This window comes from Equus quagga, chromosome 3 (assembly GCF_021613505.1).
Source record: "Equus quagga isolate Etosha38 chromosome 3, UCLA_HA_Equagga_1.0, whole genome shotgun sequence".
NCBI classification, from domain to species: domain Eukaryota; kingdom Metazoa; phylum Chordata; class Mammalia; order Perissodactyla; family Equidae; genus Equus; species Equus quagga.
Window position 1 is genome coordinate 142,831,868 of NC_060269.1, and position 21,002 is coordinate 142,852,869.

The 21,002-nt window shown below is 43.8% G+C and overlaps 1 protein-coding gene across 10 annotated transcripts in view; it reads left to right on the forward strand.

Moving 5' to 3' along the window:
- LDB2 (LIM domain binding 2) overlaps positions 1–21,002 on the forward strand; it is a 357,228-nt gene that overhangs the window by 284,069 nt on the left and 52,157 nt on the right. For all 10 annotated transcript variants that reach the window (XR_006887971.1, XR_006887969.1, XR_006887970.1 and 7 more), the window contains exons 4-5: positions 2,699–2,821; positions 5,696–5,779. Coding sequence is in view for 7 of the 10 variants with exons in the window: in XM_046656756.1 (XP_046512712.1) it covers positions 2,699–2,821; positions 5,696–5,779 (207 nt within the window). In the remaining 3 variants the exon portion in view is untranslated. The remainder of the gene's footprint in view (positions 1–2,698; positions 2,822–5,695; positions 5,780–21,002) is intronic.

A 21,002-nucleotide genomic window follows, 5' to 3' on the forward strand; every position in this document is an offset into this window, starting at 1 on the left:
TCAAGAAAGTCATTCAATTTTTCTTAAAGAAAACACCCAAAACAGTCAACTCAGTTGATTCTAAGGATTCCTTTCTTACACATGATATACAGTGGATAAAGCTGATTTCTTGGTTTTGGTGGAGAAAGGAGGAGCCCAAGGCTTGTTGCAAATTTCCCTTTGGAGACCTATAATAGTTTGACTGCATGAGGGTCCTCAACTGGTTTACTAGATCATAGTAAACAAAGAACACAATTTAACTTGACCTTACAGATGCTCCAATTGAGGAATTCATCAGAAGGACTATATCCGTGCCTTCCCATTATGAAATTCTATTCCAGTCTAAGTAAACCAGAACCTCCATCGGCCCTGGGTTTGTGGTTCATAAACACAAAACAAATAGATTAGATAACAGAAAAGCATGACATTTAACTGGGCTAATATTTGTTTAAACATCCAATAATCTCCTCTCTTTAAGAAAGAAAAAGGGTGATAGCATCCAAACATCCCTGTCCTGCGTTGTTAAGATATCTGCTGTCACTGGCTGGCTGGAGTTAGTCCCTTTTGTGAAAGCCCTCACTGCAGATGGCTTCTGTCGTGCTAACACCCCCGGGGGAATTGTGGGGCTTAAGCTCCCTGCAGCTCTTTTGAAAACCTTGGAAAATTAATTCTAATGCTGACGATGCTCTAGAGGAGTGGTTTGGGGACACGGAAGTCTTCCCCCATTTGTACTCAACACTCCTGGCTGAGAAGCCAGAAACAAGACTCTGAAGATCACTCAACTGAGGAGTTTGGGAACAATGTGCACAAATGCCTGAAATTACCCACAGATTCTGCTAATTGGATCTGAGTGGAGGTCTTCACCCAGATTATCAATAATTATCTTATAGTGCTTCTGAGACCTTTGATAAAATGAAAATGGCAGACATTAATAACATCTTCCTGAAGTAGTGTTCTGTCAACACATGTTATTATCCCCCCTGTACTGGTATTTATGGCTTGTTTAAAGAAAATATTACCTTAAATTAGAGTGGATAGAATGCACCTAACCCAGTGCCTGGGACATAGTTGTAACTCAATAAATGGTGCCCTTTTGTATTAAATTCCCAGAGAGGAAAATTAATATTTCATAAAAGGTTGGTATAAATTTCTAACTTCATGGACTATAGTTTTAGAAATGATTGTATCCCTTATTGAGTTAATTTATGTTATTTATGTTTTTTCAAAAAATTATATAGTGCAGTGATTTTCAAAGTCTTGTATGTTTGTTTTTAGCATAGGAAATCTTTCTCCAAAGTGTTTGATCAGAATCCCAATATATTAAAGCAGATAAAACTGATGCTGCTCTGGTTGAATGCAGAAAATGAGTGGGGAGCTCAGAGTCCAGGTGGAGGCCAAGCTCTTCCCCCCAGAGCCCCTGAGACACCCTTCCTGATCCCCTAGGACTCAGAAAGCACATATGACAACCACTGGTCTAGCGTTCTGTGTTCTTTGGTTGCTTTTTTTAATCTTTACAGCCGTCATTTACTGTCATCCTACTATGTGCTGGGTACAATACTAGGTAATCTACATACACAATTTCATTTAATATATTTTCCCAGCAACTCAACCTAAGGATATTATTATCCTTGTTTGACAGATGAGGAAAATGGAACTTAGGGAACTTATTTGATTTTCCCGAAGTTCCTCCATGAGTGAAAAGTAGAGCCAGAATTCAAATCTAGTACTTTCTGATGTTGAAGCCTCCATCCACTATTTTGTACTGCTTCTCTAAGGCAAACGTGGACTGAATAATGAGTTGTAATTATTTAAACTGGCCCAATATACTACCAACACTTCCTTTCTTAGCTGAAATAGGCTCAGTGATATAGAATTGCCTAGCATTTTCTTCCATTTCAAAGTTATTAACAGTGAAAGGAAAGGTAAATAAAATAGGAACTATATGCTAAAAATGATCTGAATATCTAAAGATAAAAATGTTACCCTAACACTGATCACTCTGTCAAGGAAAAGAGCCTCCGAAATTCCACTATGTTTTATTAATAATATATATTTTTCTTAGAAAGATAGATTTGTCCCCACCCACCAAAGGCTGGCCCATTATGCAAGCAGAATTTGTGATTGTTGATATGACATGATTCAAGGAATATACTCTAACCATGCCTCTATTTTCCATGTCAGTAGCTGATATCTGTGGCCTTGGGTTAAACATGGCCCTCTGGAATTTCTCTTTGGGAATGAAAACTTCCTCTAGTTGGGTAACCTCTGGTGTAGTAAGTCACACTTAAGCATGAAGAATGTTAGTGGATACTCTCTCCCAGAGCAGGATTACCAAGGTTAGAATCAGAGCTCAAGCTCCTATGCTACAAAGACGATGAAAGTGGAGAAAAACAGAGATGAGAGAGCACCATTTTGGGGTACATTCTGTGGGCTAGGAGTTTTTGACGTAGTATCGCTATAAGATGGGTTTTGTCCCCATATTTACAAATCAACGGAAGCTCATAGAGTTTCGGTAGTAACTAGTGGAGTTCCTAATAGCTCTTGGCTAATAAGCAGCTGTGCTGTCTTTCTAACCCACGATTCTAGAGCTTACACTTGTCAAGAGCCAGCGCCATCCAAGGACAGTCAAGGAGACCACACTGAGGGGCCGAAGTGTGAGTTACAAAATGCGGCGTTCACAAAGTGCATAACAAATGAGTGTGTTGTTTGTCACTTCCAGGTGTGTACAGAAGGCAGACTGATCTTGGAGTTCACCTTTGATGATCTCATGAGAATAAAAACATGGCACTTTACCATTAGACAATACAGAGAGTTAGTCCCAAGAAGCATTCTAGCCATGCATGTAAGTAATTCGATTTCTATCTCGCTTTCTTTCCTCTTCTTCCCTCCCTTTACTCAAGGAGAAAAAGCCCAGCTCTGTCTGTGTGAAGGGACTCCAGCAGTGTTCACACTGTGGGTATTCACTATAAATTCTGCGTTTTTCCCCCAACCATTTTAACCCACAGGCCGTTTTTTCCCTCCTTTGTTTCTTAGTTTGGTGCCTGTGAGACTCTTCTTGATACTTTATTATTTTAAACTCCAAATTGAGGTTACCTCAATAAGCAGTCTGAACTTTTCTGAAATTCCATTCAGTCATTATCAAGGGCTGCTCTGCCTGGGCTAATAAACCTGTGATGTACAACTGAGGAAGGAAATAAAGTGAGAAGGAAGAAAAGCACTTTCCAGTTTTGATTGGAACCGTCGGACAGACGTGGGGCTGGCGGGCCGCGGACCTGTGTCGGCACGCTTCCCGGCCACAGTGGGGGAGCGAAGTGGAGCCTGTGGAGCGCTCCGTTTCCTTTGGCCATAAATCACATCAAATTTCTGGAGCACCAGCTAGGTGCAAGGAAGGACTTGATGCCAATCTAGAGATATGTTTTCATGGGAAGACTCGATTGGAACTAGACAAGGGTAGTCCCTTAAGAAGGAGTGAAAGGCATTGGCTAAAATAAATCGCTCTTCCATAATGCACGATGCAGCGGTTTCTGTGAAAAAGCTTTGGTGCAAATTCAGGCTTAATGAGCCTGATTTTTAAGACCCTGCACAATCCAAAGAGAATACGGGAACAGTAGCCAGCGTTTATTGGGTGCTTGCTCTGCCAGGGCCTGGGCTAAGCATTTGGTACACATTACATTTAGTACTCCCAGTGACCCTGAGAGTGAGTTATCATTATTCCTGTTAGAAGTGAGGAAACTGAGGCTCAGAGAGGTTCAGTAAGTTGCCCCATGTCTTTCAGTTTGAAAGTGGCAAATCAAGATTTCAACTCAGCTGGTTCTGACTCACAAACCCAGGCTGATAAGCCATCTGTCTCCCAAATATCCAATGCCAGGCTGCATCCCCAGGCTTCTGTCCTCAACCCTCTCCTCCTCACTGGTTAATCCAGTCTCCACTCTTGCTGTTGACTTTGTACTTTCTGCTGTGGCATGCCCACTCTCCTGTTCCATTCTTTCTGCCTGTCTGTACTCCAAGTCCTTCTCAATTTTCCAAGCCCAGTTCAAATCCTCCACTCTCCTTGAAGTGTCTAGAGTAGCCACTCTTATTCTCAGAATAGACTGAGAGGCAGCAGAGGATACATGTCAGGAGCTTGGGCCCTGGAATGAGACCACATGGGTTAGTATCCCTGCTCCTGTGTGACCTTAGGCAAGTTACATGATATTTCTGGGCTTCCAGTCCTTCATCTACAAAATGGGTACAGTAATAGAGCCTGCCTCAGAACATTGGTCTGAGGAGTAAGAGTTAATGGCATGTTTGGGGCCGGCCCAGTGGTGTAGTGGTTAAGTTCACTTGCTCTGCTTCGGTGGCCCAGGATTTACCGGTTCAGATCCCAGGTGCGGACCTATACACTGCTCATCAAACCATGCTGTGGCAGGTGTCCCACACACAAAATAGTGGAAGATTGGCAGAGATGTTAGCTCAGGGCCAATCTTCCTCACCAAAAAAAAAAAAAAAAAAGAGTTAATGCATGTAAAGGACATAGAACAGTGCCTGGCACATGGCAGGTCCTCTGCAAGTTTGGTGATTGGCTTTTAACGGCAGCAGCAACAGCAACATCCTTTCATTCATTGTTATCCTGTTGCCTGACTGTGCAGTAATCTCATTGAGGTTGGCCACGACTACTTGATGCATACCTGTAGAACCAGCTCCTCCTGGTTTGCGTAAGGATATTGCTAAACACAGCCTCCGTGTCCACAGCAGACTGCCTTTCCAGAAATTGACACGCAAGTGAGATGCTCTAACTCTTCCCTCCTACATTTTGTTTTTTATTTATATCCACAAAGCCAATTGGTTGTATCACTGTGAGGAAAATTAAGTGCAGAAAAGACTAAATTAAAGTGCCGGTATAACCTGAATAGTCCCACAAATGCAGGCGTGGAGACAAAGAATATTTACTTAGGTATCTCTCTGTTTAGCATCAATTCCCTTATACCACTTGAGAAAGAAGGAAAGACAAATAGAAAGAGCATCAACCAAGAGACTCACCTTACAATGGAATCCAGAAAGAATTTTCGTTTTGTTCTGGCCCAGCAGAACCTTTGGGCTGGCCCACGGAACACCGCATCCCTCTTTTAAATGTGGCTGATAATTTGAAAAATGTGATGCTTACCCTACAGTCCTGCAGGATGAAAATTGCTGAGGACATCTATTTCTAGCCTCAGCTTAATGGGGAAGAGAGTTAGAATTCTTAAATATATATATATGTATTTCATGGCAATTGCAAAGTTTTCAAATATAATCCTCGACTCCAAGCTGTGAAAAACAACACTATCACAATAGGAAACAGGCCAGTCCGAACGCATGACTCTGCCAAATCCAGAGGCCCCGCCTTCTCTGGTGAGTCTCAGGGCCCTGGAGTGTCCCGGCAGGGCTTAGTGACCCTCCTCCTGAAGGCCCAGGGCCTCTCACGGAGGAAGGAAAGTCATTTCTCCCAAGGACTGAAAGCACATCTGACTCAGTGTGGTTCTCCCTGGCAACAGGTCTTGCACCACTGATGCAAAAATGTCCTTGAGTGTTACATGCAAGTGTCTTCAAAATGTAAATTAAATTATCTCCCACAACCTGCACCTCCAAGAAAAATGGACAATGTCAAGATTGCATTTCTTAGCAGCTGTAGCACAGTCTGAGACCTTCTTAGGGCCATCTCGCAGGGATAAAACATATGATTTTTTCTCCTGTTTAGGCACAAGATCCTCAGGTCCTGGATCAGCTGTCCAAAAACATCACCAGGATGGGGCTGACGAACTTCACCCTCAACTACCTCAGGGTAAGACCAATGGCATAATTACATTTCCTGGTGAGTTTGAAGCGTACTGTAGAGGTTTCTATGTGTCTTGAACCAAGGAGTTAAAATGAGGTAACATAGCACAATATATATGTCTTATCCCACGGTGTGTGTTGCGGGGGTCCATGGAGGGTGGGGTTTAATTAACGAAGCATCGAATTCAGGCTCTGTCAGGGTTGAGCTTCCTCTCTACCTTCGTATGACTCTTCAAATTAATTAGTCAAAGGCTGGCAATGTCTGTCTCATAAAATGCTTTGACACTGTGTCCCTTCTGGTTGTCTCAAGTTTATAATGTGCTATTGTTGAGTTCACAGACCCTGGGTCTCCACCTGGGGAACGGTCACTTCCGAGGAGACTCAGTGTCCCCTCCAGAGAGAGTCCCCTGAAGAAATTCAACCCCGTGCTGTAACAGACATTTATTTCTAAGGCTTCCTGGGGAGTCTCTGTGTAACATGTAACAGATTTTCTGGTTTGGATATAAAGTCAGTTTTTATTTTTAAAAAAATTAATAGCTGGGCCAGCCCTGGTGGCCTAGTGGTTAAGTTCAGCATGTTCCACTTCAGCGGCCTGAGTTCAGTTCCTGGGCACAAACCAACACCACTCATCTGTTAGGGGCCATGCTGTGGTGGTGGCTCACATACAAAAAGAGGAAGATTGGCAGTGTGTGTTAGTTGAAGGCCAATTTTCCTCAGGAAAGAAAAAATTAATTGTTAGGCAAAATTCTCTGCCTACATAATACTTGTAGCCTCTGAATTTGGTCTAATACGGTAACATGACTCACACTGGTTTTGGGTGTGGAATTGCTGTTGTCACATTGCAGGCAGAGATTATAATTTCCTTCATAAACTGAGCACTATCCTCCAGAATCAGCACGTGGGCAGTGGCCACGTTCCACATTCCTTAGCTTCTGAGCTGCCGAGTCCCTTCATTGTCATTGTATAGCAGTTTGGCTCTCCAGGACCCCAGCCCGTCATCAAGTTTATGTTATCATTTCTTTATCCTTAAACACTGTGCAAAATTTGTGAATTTTGTTTGTACTCACAATCCTCTACATACACTCATTTTTGCATATGTCGAAATGCTAAAATGCTTTGGTCAGACTTGCTCTTCTGTGAATTAAGAACCATTTGGACAAATGCTTCCATGTCATGCAGTCATTGCAATGTGCCAGGTACTGGACTAGACACTGAAGATTCAAAAACCAAAATCATGGCCTCTGCCATCACAAAACTCACTCCTATGGGCGTCAGACTCATAAAGAGAGAAGATTATATGTGAGGTGGTAACTACCATGATAGAAGTTTCCAGATGGAATTATAGGAGTACAAAACAGAATCTCAAAAGAATCAGTCAGAGAAGGCTTCATGGAGGAGGTGATCCTTGAGTGTGAAAGAATGGATAAAGGTAAACCAGGGGAAGGGGATAGGAAGGACATTTCTGTCAGAGGGAAAAGAAGGAGCATGGATTAGAGGATGGAATTCCAAGCTGTTTGATGATGCTGGGATATGAAGCAAGAAGCCAGGAGAAGAGGAAGAGAGAGTAAGTTGGGAGGCAGGTCTTAGAGCAACTGGCTGGCCCAGCTACTGGACGAGGAGCCTCTAAAAGGATTAAAGATGAAGATGGCAGGGTCCCTGTCTTGGATAGAGAGAGAAAAGTCCCCTTCCATCCAGGCTAGAAGCTCCAGAGCCAAATCCAAATGTGGCAAAAGCCAGAGTCAGCTTCACTCCCCACCACCTCACCCCAACACCCCCACCATTCTGGCAGCCCCAAACCTGCTTGTTCTTCACTAAACATGGTCCATACTCAGAGGGCAAGCAGAGTCTCCCCAGGAGGGTTGAGAGGCAAGTGCTCCCAGCCGGGGTATCTGGGGCTACGTTCTCCCAAACCTCCAGGCTCTGCATTCAGAACTGGCCCCCATGTGGGGCCACTGGCACAGCGGAGGTGGGTAGCAAGGCCTGAGGAAGTGAGAGTCTGTCACGTTGTTCTGTCCGCAGGAATTCAGAAGGCTGCTATACACTGCTGGGCATTTCATATTGTCAGAGACCATAGGAGATTTAGTTTAAACCCTCTGAGGTTGCCTCTCCTCAGGCAGATAAAGAAGTTCCACATTATGTGTCCTTAGCTGACCCCTCATAGGAATCTGGGACTTTGGAGCCTATCCTAGACTTGGTCACTAACCCTCTGGTGGGATCTTGGACAGATTCTCTATTCCATCTTTTAGTTGCATTTAACAAAGATTAACAAATGCTGAATTTTCTTTCTCTCCCCTCCTCCCAGCTCTTCTTATTGTCATCAGTAAAATGGTGACCTTCACCCTGGGGTCACAAGGCCCACCTGGTCTCCACATCCTGCAGTTCTCTTACTTTAGCCCACTAAGACTGAGGAGATCATACCTGCAAAGGGAGAGAATGGAACCAACCCCTCTCCCGACAATGATACAAGGAAGCCATTTATGGTTTGGGGTCCGTAGAACAGCATCTCATAGGCTCCCACTTAAATGTAGTGTTTGCTGTGTGCTGTGCTGCACCTGCATGTCCTGACTTAACTGGCCTTCACAAAGGCCCATGTGCACTAGCACCAGCCCCGGACGAGAACCGGGCACAGCGAGTATAAGTAAGTGAAGTCAGTCGCCCAGCTTAACACCACCAAGCGGCAGAACTGGGCTTGAACCCAGGTAGTCTGCTCTAGAATCCATGTGCTTCAGGGCAAAACTCTGCTGCCTGTCTAGTAAGAATGTACAATGATGATATTCATAGGAATAGCATCGTGTCTTTCTTGCCTTGACGGGAGAGCCAGCATCCATCACCAGGTCCTTAATCCAGTTTGCCAAAAGTAATATCAGCTCCTGATGGGGTTTAGCTTGAGGATTAAGTGAAACAATCCATGTAAAGGGTTTAGCACAGGATGCTTGGGGACAGAAAGAGCCTAGTTAGTGTTCATTGTCATAATTTATTGAGCACTACTACGTGCCCATCCTCGTTCTTCATATTGCAACCACTTGGAGCAACATGACGTCTCTCTTCTCTCACTCTGGGTCTGCCTAACAATACTTAATTTCCCCAGCTCGTGCGTCTTGGTTCAGCAGCTGTTTCCTCTTTCCTGCCTCCATTCCTTCCTTTGTTCACTCCCTTGATCACTGATTCATCTATCGATCGGTTCAGGACACTTTTACTGAGCCCACTCTAACTTGCTGGCTGTATGCCGGGTGCCGGGCCTTCATCGTGGAGAAGATGTGGCCTCCTTCCTAAGGTGGTGCTTGCAGGCTGGTGTGTGAGGCTGGTGGGGTGTGACCAGCTGCAGTGCCAGTGAGGTGAGCTGACACAGAGGGATGTGCGAGGCCCATGAGAGCCCAGGGAAGGATCCTGGGATCTCAGGAAGGGCGTCAGGATAGAAACCATCTTCCCAGCAACAACTCCTCAGGGCAGCTGTGGGCCACCTGGCAGGTCACAGCTGAGCCGAGTCTCAAACTCAGTGCCCAAAACCAGGGCACACGGGCTTCCATGATGAGATCTGGCCTGGTTAGTTGTCACCAAGAATGACAAACAAAGGTTATTTCTTCAATTGGGAACTGAGAGCTAAGATTTCCTTGGTGTTCTTATCATCTAACATTTGTAAGACAGCTGAGCAGTCACAAAATGCATTTATTTGTAAAACTGCTTTAAAACCTGGAGCTCCCCCATCCTTCTGAGGAACCAGGCCTTGACTGCAGCCCCAGAAGGTCATCTGAAGTATTGTTTAAACAGAGTTAATGAGGAGCCTCAATAACCACACCTGGTATCAGGAAAAGAGGTCAGACAGGTGTGTTGGTAAATCCTAACCCAAGGCCTTCTAAATCAGTAGAAGAATTTTAAAAATCGATGCATCCTCCTGTAGAAAGAGAGGGATAAAGATTTTAAATACTCCAGACATCTGAAATTTCAATATGCTGTGTCTTTCATGTAGCAGAATTAAGCAGTTCAGAAAGTAAACAATTACAGTCATCCTGCTTCACCAAAATGAGTTCATCCATTCCCATGAAATTCCGAATTGTTCTCATGGAGGCCGGCAGCCAGGGAATGTGCAGAGCCAGCCGAGGTGGCTCTTGGCACTGGAGGAAGGAGCTGGCGAACTCAGTGGCCCAGCTCTGGGGCTGAGAATGCAGATGATGGCACTGCTCTCCGACGCTCGCCCCCCAGGCTTCGGAAGGGACTCTGGTGACCTGGTGCTTTTGAAGTGACAACAGAACAGCTGTTGTCATTTGATTTGAGCTGTCAAACTGCCTGCCGCTGCCTCCCGTGGCCTCTCAGCACAACAAGGCTGGAGGTGCGCTATGCTGAGAGGCATGACGGGGCTGGCTCGCTGGTCCCAGTGGAGCAGCAGCTGGAGGTCGCCCAGTGGAGATGGCGCTCCAACGAGGTGTGGTCACACTTTCTCTAGAGGCGGCCACCATGACCTCTGGGAGGCCAGGTTGCTGATGGAGTGTTCTGGTGGTGGTTATCCATGCCAGGGCTGGGAGTGGGCCTGCTGAGTGGGGAAGCCATTGCCTCCTGGCTGTTAGGCACTGTCAGAAACTGGGCGGTGCATTTTCACAAAAGGTGTCCACCGGCCCTGGGGAGGGAGGTTGTTTCCCAATGTGGGGTGATGGCGCCCCTCAGTCAGCGCATTCTGGTGAGGGATCTAGAGACCCAGAAGGAGGAGAAGGAGTTAGGAATTCAGAAATGAGTTTTTTGCCACCTTTGCTGGAAAGCAGCAGGTCCTGCTGTTCCGCTGGCGTTTCATAAAAAGATCCAGTCCAGCAACCAGAGGGAGGCAGGTGCAGTGTGATTGATGGGCATTGGGGCATCAAGTCAACGGGACCTGGCTGTGGAACCTTGTCCGTTCCCACTAGATCCACTTTGCCCATTTACTCATCATTCATTCCATAAGCATTTATCAAACACCTTCTTTGTGCCAGGTCTCTGCCGCCCCCAAGGAGATCACTGCCTAGAAGGTGAGAATGGAAAGCAAATAGGTGCTGGGAAAGAAATCTGTCCCAGGTCCAGTGAGAAGCACAGTCGCTAACGTTTATTGAGCACTTACTGTGTACCAGGCACTGCTGCTATGTACTTTCCGGGGAGTCCCTTTTTTAAATGATCACAAAAACATCTAATGAGGCACGGACTCTTTTTAGGCCTATTTTGCAGGTGGGGAAAGCGAGGCACAGAGAAGTAATTTCACAAGGTCGCAGAGCGGGTGAGTGGCAGAGTCGGGATTTGAACCCACAGTCTGACTCCAGGCACAAAGGAGGGAGAGGTGGTTAAAAGGTGGGCGTGGAAGGCTCAAAGTCTTCAAGGAGGAAATGGTCCTTGAATTGAATCTGAAAGATGAGTAGGTGGTCTCAGGCAGACAAGACAGAGGGCAGTCTAGACAGGGAGCCTACCGTAAGCGGCATCGGAGAAGGATGAAGCAGGTTGGTGGGTTTAGGCAGTTTCATATGGCTGAAGTGTAAGTTTTAAGTTTGTTTAAGTACTAACACAAGGTAGGTGTTATGGTCCAAAATGTACAGCCTAGCTGAGTGGTATAGCTCTAGAGAAGGTTTTGTTCCAGCAAGAACACACCATGGTCAGAGGAAGCACCTCGTGCTGGGGCCTGGGCTTGGGGGTCAGACAGACGAGAGTATGTACCTGGCCATAACCACTTGCTGTGTGACCCTGGATAAGTCACTTGACCTCTCTGAGCCTCAGTTCTCTTATCCAGTAAATGGGGTATAATATACCCCTCACTGGATTCTGGAGAGAGAAATTCATGTGGAGCTCCCATCTCTTTGCCCAGTGCACTTTCATAAGAGTCTCTGGTCCTCTCTCCTGGGTAGAATTGAATCATTCGTTGGATTCTCCTGTATTCAGAGTTTAGGAGAAGAGCTCTTGTGAGTCAAGAAACCCAGGAATCTGATCCTTTTCTTTAATTCTCGCTGTTCCTTTCATCAAAGTGAAAGCCCTTTCTAACTCAGGGTTTGAAATTGCCGTCATTTCAAATTTCTTATGTGCAATTCTTGTATGTGAATGTTTACTGTATGCCGTAACTGTTTTCTTTAAACAGCTTTAAAGAATAAGATTTCAAAATTGAAAAAAAATTGATGTCTATTTCATTTCCTATCCCATTAAGAGAACAGAGGTTGGTAATGCAGAAATCGTGTCCTTAAGCATTTAAAGGAAACCCTCCCAAACTTCCAGGATGGCCATGAGTGGAACGTGCCATTTTCATTCCTCTCCCATCAACAATAGAGTGGACAATCCTCGCATGCTCCACACGCTGCAGGGACAATATTGGTTTATACAGCTGCTGACCTCCTTGAGGATTTGGGGTAGTTTGATTTTGCTTTTAAACTTTAAGTCAATCATCTAACCAAGTTATATTTTGGTAGCATCTACCGTGGCCCAGACACAAAAGGGATAGGGTGGGGTGTTTACAAGAATGGATAAGGCACATTCCCTTTCTCAAGGTGTTGAGCTATTGTTACAAGTAGGTCTGCTTCCAGTTCACACGGTCCAACCTCCACCGGGGACCTCGGGTCATCCCAGGATGCTTCCTCTCCTAACATCCTTGAGGACACCCCATCCTCACTGGTCTCAGCAGATGACTTGAATTGGAGTGGTTACAGTTTCAGTGCACTGTTGATCACTCTGCTTCTTACCTTGGCACTCAAGGCCTTCCTGCTGCTTCCCAGCCCTGCTCCACACCCCTTCTCCATCTCACACTCCATCCTGTAGCCACATAAACCACCTGCAGTTCCCCGAATCCGTCAGGCTCTGTGCCTCCATGCCTTGGCACAGAATGACTCACTGCCTGGAACACTGCTCCTACGCTTCTCTTCTCGTCCAATTTCCCAGGCTTCTCCATCTCAGCCCTCAGGACTCATTCATCCATCACCTCCTCTGAGCATCTTTTTCTGACTCTCAGCTGGGGCAGCTGCCCCTCCCCAGTGCTCCTGGAGCTTGGTGCACGGCGGTTTCTTGCTTAGCTCGTGGCAGGTTCTGCACAAGAACTGTCACTCCGCTCATCTGTCTCCTGAAAACAAATCAGTTATCCTGTATTTCTAGAGCCTCATGAGATCTAGATGGCAACGTGCGCCCAGTAAATGTCTCTCGAATGGCTGGTTGGGGAATAGGAGTTTGGTAAATAGACGACTAGCTTTTGAATGACACCAAAAAAAAGGCAATAGAACTCAGATGAATTCACTTGCCCTGCAGCATCTAGAAAAAAAGTGTGTCATTTGTTTTCAAAGTCACTACCTAGAACTTCACCATGAAATCTAAAGAGCAGAAGAATTGAACGCATTGAGGAAATGAAAGGAAGTGTGGCACGGGGCCTCCACATCGCTCTCGTGTGCAAATCCCACTTAAATTCTCAGAGTTCCCAGTGTCAAATTTTGATTCTAATACCACGACTTTTACTTTCTCTCGTCAGTATTTAATCTTTACTCTAAATGCCGTTATGCCTTTTTCATTATTTTGCAAATATATTCTTTCAAATCTCAAGGAAAAATTTCTTAGTGGGTGATTAGTTTTGTCTATTTTCTTTGGCCAGGTTTTCTTGATGCTAAGATACATAAGCTTTTTCTTAGGCATTATATTTAGTGTGACTTTAAAACATCTTATTATCCTGTCTCTCAGCCAAAAGAGACTTTCTTTGTGTTTCTGCTTACTCTTTATTCCTCCATACACATAATTTCTGCATAAATGTAATCAGTATATGTACAGTTTCTTAATGTTATTGGGTAAACACTTTTGCATGTTTCTACATCGTCATCACATTAACCATTTATAATAGCTGCAAATATTCCAGTGTGGTGCCATACCGTGTTTGTTTAATCATGTCTCTAAATGTCGAGCACTGAAGTTCTGTTCAAGTTGCTGCTGTCATTGACACCATTCCCCTGAACACCTTGCCGTGTCCTGCTCCAGGCGGTGTTCTCTGCCAGCAGAAGGCTGAGATGTGGAGGTCATGTGGTAAGAAAATAAGTGTGCTTTGAATTCAAAGAAATTTAGGTTCGAATCCTAACCCCCTTACTACCTGTAATGGCCTTGAGCAAGTTGTTTAAATTCTCTGAACCCCATTGTCCTGATCTAAAAATTGGGAAGAATAACATCCCACAGGTTGGCACTAATTACAATTTATAAGATTAGATGGGTTACAATTTATAAGAGCCTGGCACACAGAAGGGGCATAATAAACACTAGTCTCCTCCTATGCCGTCTAAGAGTGGCAGATCAGGGCTCCACTTTACTTCTACCACTTTCTCATGTGATATTGATCAACTGCCTTAATTTCCCGCAGCCCCAGTTTTCTCACGTGTGAGTGATTATGCCCCTTGTGAATCATAGTAACTGCATCACAGGTGAGGGGTAAAATGGTAATGCATGTGAAGGGCACATTTAACTCTCACTTACTACACCAGGAAGCCAAGTAAGTCGCATCCCATTTATCATCTCCTTTACTTTGGTCATGGCCTTGAATTCTGCGCTGAGATCCTGAAGCCATATGATGGATCAGAAAAAAGAGAAGTGATTGATTAATGGTATCTGCCAAGGAGGGTAGCAGGAGGGAGTCCGGGACATGTGCCAGGCATTTGGCATCTCCTTTCCAATGCAAATATTATTACAAATATATAATCATTATCCCTGGCTGTTTTCAACACCGTCTATAAGCTTTTTGTTGTGGTTATTGTTAAATAAGTCTAACTCTTCAAATAAGTAGTTGCATCACCTGGGCATGAAAGCATTTAGGTTTCACAGTAATGTTTTTTGATCCTGTACCTTTGATTTCCCATGTGAATGAAGATTTTTGTTGTTGTTATTGTTATACCTTAAAGAACATTGGTCCCTGCGTGTAGCTTCTACTGATAGCATAGGAGTATAGTCCAGTGCCTCCAAGAACTGGGCAATTAGCTTTGGAAAATTACCCCCAACAGAATGACATGAAGTGGCCTCTAGGAGAATAAGTGTGGCTGGAGGTAGCGTTTGGAATCCTGCTGCAGGGTTTTTGTTTTTTATTTTTGTGAAGCTTTGACTGCCAGCCAGGATATTTGCCTTGGTCTTATGACATGAGAAGGGGTCACAATCCAACCCCCTTTCCCACCTAAATGCCAAGCCAAACCTGAGGGTGGAGCAGAAATCCCTGCGCAGAGATTGAGATGAAGTCTAGTCGTCGACAGTCAGAACGGGCTGGGATCTGGGCTGACCATCCACCATTCACGCGTTCAGACAGATCCGCAACAAACCCTTGTTCACCACTGATGTTTGGGGAGCAGGAACCATACCAGCAAATCTCCTGTGCCTCTCATAGTGCCCGCATATTATAGACCCTCAAAAGGCTCCAGCCTAAAGTGTACTACTCAAGGTGTGGCCCATGGGTCACTGCGGGTTTGCAAACTGTTTGTTACCGGTCTGTGACAAGTTCAGAAAATGAGAGGAAGGACTTTACAACTACAAACAGCAATTTGAGCTTGCCACGATGTCCAGGTTCATCCAATGGACTCATCCTACTGATGGGGCTATAGAGCAGTTCAGGTGTTATCAAACTCACACGGCAAGTGGCCACTAGTCAAGGGCTGGAGGAACCCACGTCACAGACAGTTTGAGGAGCACTAGCAGAGAGCACTGTGACATGAGTCTGATTCAGAGATGAACTCCAGTTTCCCCAAGGACCATCTAGAATAACAATTATCAGCATAATACTATTAGCTATTGAGGAACTTCTGTATGTTCTCAATAAAACAATGAGATAATTATTATTGTCCCCATTTTACAGATAAAGATCAGTCATTGTCTAAGGTCACAGAACAGCAATGCTTTCCTGGGCTCAAGTCTGGCTTGTTCCCCAGCCCGTTACATACTCCGCTGTTGGTGAGAACTTGTTCCTTGGTGTGGGCCCGTGCAGGAGACACCGTCCTTTATAGGTGAAGGATTTGGCCTCTGAAACAAAGCTGTCACACCTCACTCTGACTTTTCCACGCCTCCTCCTCCTTGGAGAAAGGCTCCCTCTGAGAGGAGGCAGAGAAAGTCCTCCTGAGCTATGAGAATGTCCCACACACAGAATGATTAAAACCTGAAACACCCGAAGGGCACGTTTAATTGCATTTGGAGATGGAAAAGTAGTACATGTGACTTCGTGCTAAGGGGATTAAAGCAGTTAACTCTTACAGAAGTGAAGTGTCCATGACATACAGACATCCCAGTGTCTAGAAAACAGTGTTTTCTAAAGTCAAGCCAGAGGGAATGGCTATCAGAACATTAAAAGAAAAAAAAAATACATATATATATATATATACAAATAAACAAAAGCAGTATTTTAGCAGAGCAGTCCTAACTGAAAACAGTTTCAGGGCCACAAATGCTTCTAAAATTCTTGGCCTTAAAGGTACAAATAGAGCCTGGATTAAAGAAAGTAATTTCCCAGTCTTGGGCACTAGAGAAAGGGAAAGAAATTGTTGTTTAACAAGACACTGAAAATCAAGGAGATGGTAAGGTGGGAAATTGGCAGTCTGGGAGAAAGCAAGCTGAGGGATTGCAAAGTTAAGTACAAGATGGAGCCCGGAGTTAATCCTCCTGGGAAATCGCCTTCTTAATTGTCTAGAATGAGTAAAAAAGTGTGTCAGGAAAATGTGGGGAAGAGGGTAAGGGGAGAGCTGCTTGGAGTGGTTTTAATTTAAGAACATAGGCAGAGAAGTAGCCTGAGCTATGAAGAGGGGCGAGGAGGTCGTATTGCTTGGCTCTGAGGCTTGAGACCTTTCTCTGTGTCCAGTCTCTGATTGCTCTCACTTTGCACAGGCACAGCTTACTGTCCACAGAAAACTCAAGTGCTTTAAAGATAGTGACTCTTATTAGATTGCATGATCTCATCATCTGACCCTAGCAGAGTTCAAGGAACATCGTAGGTAGGAAATAAACCAATGTGTGAAGAGGGAAAGGCAGAAGAGGTTAAAGTCTCTGGTCTTGATCCGCATAATGAGCTTGGGAATGGCTATAAATGTGTACCATTATTAAGAGAAAACAAGTAAAGTTTCACATGTCTGCCGTACACCTCTCAAAGGAGAAGGGAGGGCCATGAACAGCTATCCTTGAGTTCCAACTATGGGCAAGACACAAACTTGATTTTATTTAATCCTCATAAGAAGTTTGGGAAGTGGGCATTAATACCCTCATTTTACAGAAGAAGAAACTGAGGCTCATAAAGGTTCTGGGACTCGTCTGACTTCATTCAGCAAACAGCCAGGCTGAGATTGGATCCCATGTTGGCCTGGTGCCCTCGCCACTCTGTCATGCTGCAGAAATGCCACTTCCTACCAAGAACTGGGCTGAAGACCTGGATGAGGTCATTCATTTCCACTGAGATGACCAGGCTGTTTTGCCAAATTGTCAACAGGCAATTGTCAACAGATGCAATAGATGGAGAACACTGAACACTTAAGTATAATGGGGTCAAAGCCCTGGCTGGCCTCATCCCGCAATGTCTCACATCCCTGTTTATCTCAGACTTTTCCAAAATCCCAGGCCTCAAGGCCATCACTCATCACCCAGACTCTTGTCCCTACTGCTATAACCAGACTACTATCCCTAATGCCTGAACACACATTTTAAAAACATCGATCGGGTCATGTCATTCCTCTGAAGTGGACCTTGAAACTACCTGCTTCCAACCATCCAGTGAAAATCTCATGTCCTTCTCTTGGCCTGCAAGGGTTAATGGAATCTGACCTCCCCAACTTCATCACCTAGCAGGCTCCAGTCCCTGGGCCTGATTTTTGCTTTTCCAACGTACCCAGTTCCTTCCCATGGCATGGCCTCTGTGCTTGGTGTATCAGACCACCTATCTAGCTGTAGAGCCTTGGGCAATTGCCTACTCTTTCTGTGCCTCAATTTCCTCATCAATAAAATGGGGATGCTAATAGTCCCTTACTTCCATGAGTTGTTGAGAGGGTTAAATGAAATGGTACTGGTGAAGTGCTTCAGATAAAGTCAGGCACACAGCAAGTGCTCAATAAATACTTGCTATTTCATCATCATCATCATCATCATCATCGTGTCATCATTTGCATGGCTGGCTCATTATTGTTCAGGCCTCAGGAGACATCACCTCCTCCAAGAGTTTTCTCCTGGTCAGCTTCTCTAAGGTGACCTTGCCACCCCCCGTTATTTTCTGTCACACCTCATTACATGTCTTATTTTCCTTGTAGCATTTTCATCAGTTGAATCATCTTGCATAATAATCAGTTTAACTTTCTATTGTTTCTCTGCATCTCATGCCTGTCACTGGAGTGTAAGTGTTTTGAAAGCAGGAATCTTTTCTTCCCTGATGCCTAGAACAGGACCCGATGCACAGTGACAAGAGAGGCAATAATTTTAAGTCTATTCAACTTGAGATGAGCTCCTTGAAAAGTTGGAAGTTTTAAGAGCAAACCGTTTATAAAACCCCAAATCCAAGTGTTACCTTGGAAAATTTGAGTATACTTATGTGAAGGCTTTTAACCATCCTTGACATCATAAACTGCACGCCTGTAGCACTTTCCTCTAAGATTTGATGTTCTTATTTGCAATTCATAGACAACCCTGTCTGTGAGGGTAGGTGAGGGAAGCTATCAACTTTATTTGATAAATATCCCTCATCTGTAAAGCAAGGGGAATAAGCAGGACTCCTCCTTAAGCAGTCTAAAAAGAAGGAACATGAAATGGAAATATTTACAACTACCACAAATAAAATATTAATAAATCCCATGCTAGAAATGGGGAAACTGAAACCAAGAGGTTGGAGGCTGGCCCAAGTCTACCTGCCTATCGGTATAGGATGGTTTCTGGTTTCATTTTTGTCTCGGTTCTCCATCTACGGGATTCATTCATATCCATTCAATCCACAAATGTTTACTGAGCACCTACTATATGTCTGGGTCTACTCTGGTCTCTAGCTAGCAGATGCCATATTTGACACTAAATATTTCTGGGCTCCTGGGAATCTCACACACGTTGCCTCTGATATCTTTACAATCTTTCTTAGGCCAATCATAGCCTAAGACTGGAATTCTTCTCAAGAAGGTAGCTAATTTCTCCCTCTTCTCTTCTGGCCTGTTTCCCAAGCTTTGTGAAATAAGGTGGGGATGGAGTGACCCCTTTTCAGTTCAACAGTACCGTAGATCATCATGGAAACTTTTGATGTAAGAGCAGAACTCAACTCTGGAAACGTCACAATGAATATTTTATAGAAAAACTATCTCTAGCCTTAGGAATTGATCAAAGAGTTTGTTTTCTTCCCTTTCCCAACGTTCCCTTGGATTCCACCTGTGCTTTACCCACAGAAGGAATTTATGCCCATCGGTCAAATTCTTGAACAGTTTTGTCATGCGTGGGAAACTTAAGTGGAAAAATGAAAGCTATCATGATGTTGATTAACTGAATTTACAAACATAGCAAAATGGTAGCAACCCTACTGTTTATACGTAGCTTCTGAGCTTCGAGACTTTTGGTATCTCACTGACAAGTGGGAGGCAGGACGGACAAGTGCTTGCTTTGGAGAAAATATGAAATGTGGTCTTACTATTGAACGGTGGCCATGCCCACATGGTGGACTTGTCTGTTGTCAATTCCCTCAACACCAATTGTGTTGCATCAGTCAGCTCTGGCTTGCAATTGAAAATAGAAGTAGTTCTTCTTCTGTAAAATGGGGTGGAGGGTGGGATAACACTTACTTCCAGAGGTTAAAGAATACATGAGGCCACTTATGCTGAAATGCTTTGTAAGCTGTAAGGTTCTCTTGTGAAAAAGGTACCCCTCACTCACTATCCAAACCCTCAGTGTCCAAGCTCTTGCCAGCCTGACTCAGGAATCAGTGAGTTTAGAATAAAATTTAAATAATCCTTTGTTATCCAATTCAAGCTACTCACTGTCCAAAACTCAGGAACCAAACTGACTCTTATAGTTCACTATCTCCAATATTCCAGCTCGCTCTCTGAATTCTCACTCTCTAAATCTGGAAACCTCGTAGGTTTGGATGGCAAGGAATAATTGAACTAATGGGTACCATTATTGTCATTGTCACTTTACAGTCTAATTTAAACAGAAGAAAGTAATTTTGGGTTGAATTGTATGAAATTGCTATTTATGCAGGTCAAACACTGTTAAATATTGGCTATTTCATATGGTTCATCCTAATATTTAAGAGATGGGGACTCTACACCCAAGATAGACAATCATTTGGCTCCATAATTCTTCCATTCCCCACCATCATCATCCAATTCCTATCTAGCATCATAAGTAAATATAACAGCCATTTATTGCCTGGTGACTCTGTGCCAGGCACTACGAGTCACTTAACCCCATAATCTCCTTTAAAAACAATTATTTGTATTTTGAATGGATAATTTTTTCATACAGAGCAAAATTCAAAAAGTGTAAAAATCTTTAAAAGGTATGCCTTTCATATCTAGCTTCCAACCTCTCAGTTCCCCTCCCTAGAGATAGCCAACATTGCCAGTTTCTTGCATTTTATTCCTGGGATATTCTATGCATATACAAGCATATATTGCTTTCAAAGCACACACACACACACACACACACCCCTGCATGCAAATGGTAATACATTATGCATACAGTTCTAAGTGTTGAGCAGTGGTATTCTTTATAAAAGCAGCAGAGATATATCCTAAAAAGGTATATCATTTTAAAGATCTACCACAATTTATTTTGCCAGTGCTTTATTGATGGACATTTAGGTTGTTTCTAATCTTTTTTTACTATTAGCAATGATGTACAAATATTTTTTCATATTTTATTTTGCACAGGAGCAACTAAAAACAACTAAATTTGTAGGAGAAATTCCTGGAAGTAAAATTGCCAGGTCAAAAGACATGCACATTGTAATTTGGGCAGATACTGTGAAGCGGTTCAACACAGGGGTTGTGGCAAGTCTCGGTTTCCCAAGCAACATAGAAAATGACTATTTCCCACACTTTTCAACAGCTAAAGGTCATCAAATTTTTCTCCTGTTTTCTAATATTATAGATGAAAAATGGTATCTCATTTTCATGGTAATATGCATTTCTCTTATTACAAGAGAGATTTATTATCTTCTCAAATACTTAAGAGCCCTTTGTATTTCCTTTCTTGTGAATTATTTGTTCGTATAATTTCCCCATTTTTCTATTGGATTGTTGTTTTTTTCTTATAGATATGTAAGAGCTTTATATTTTCAATAAGCA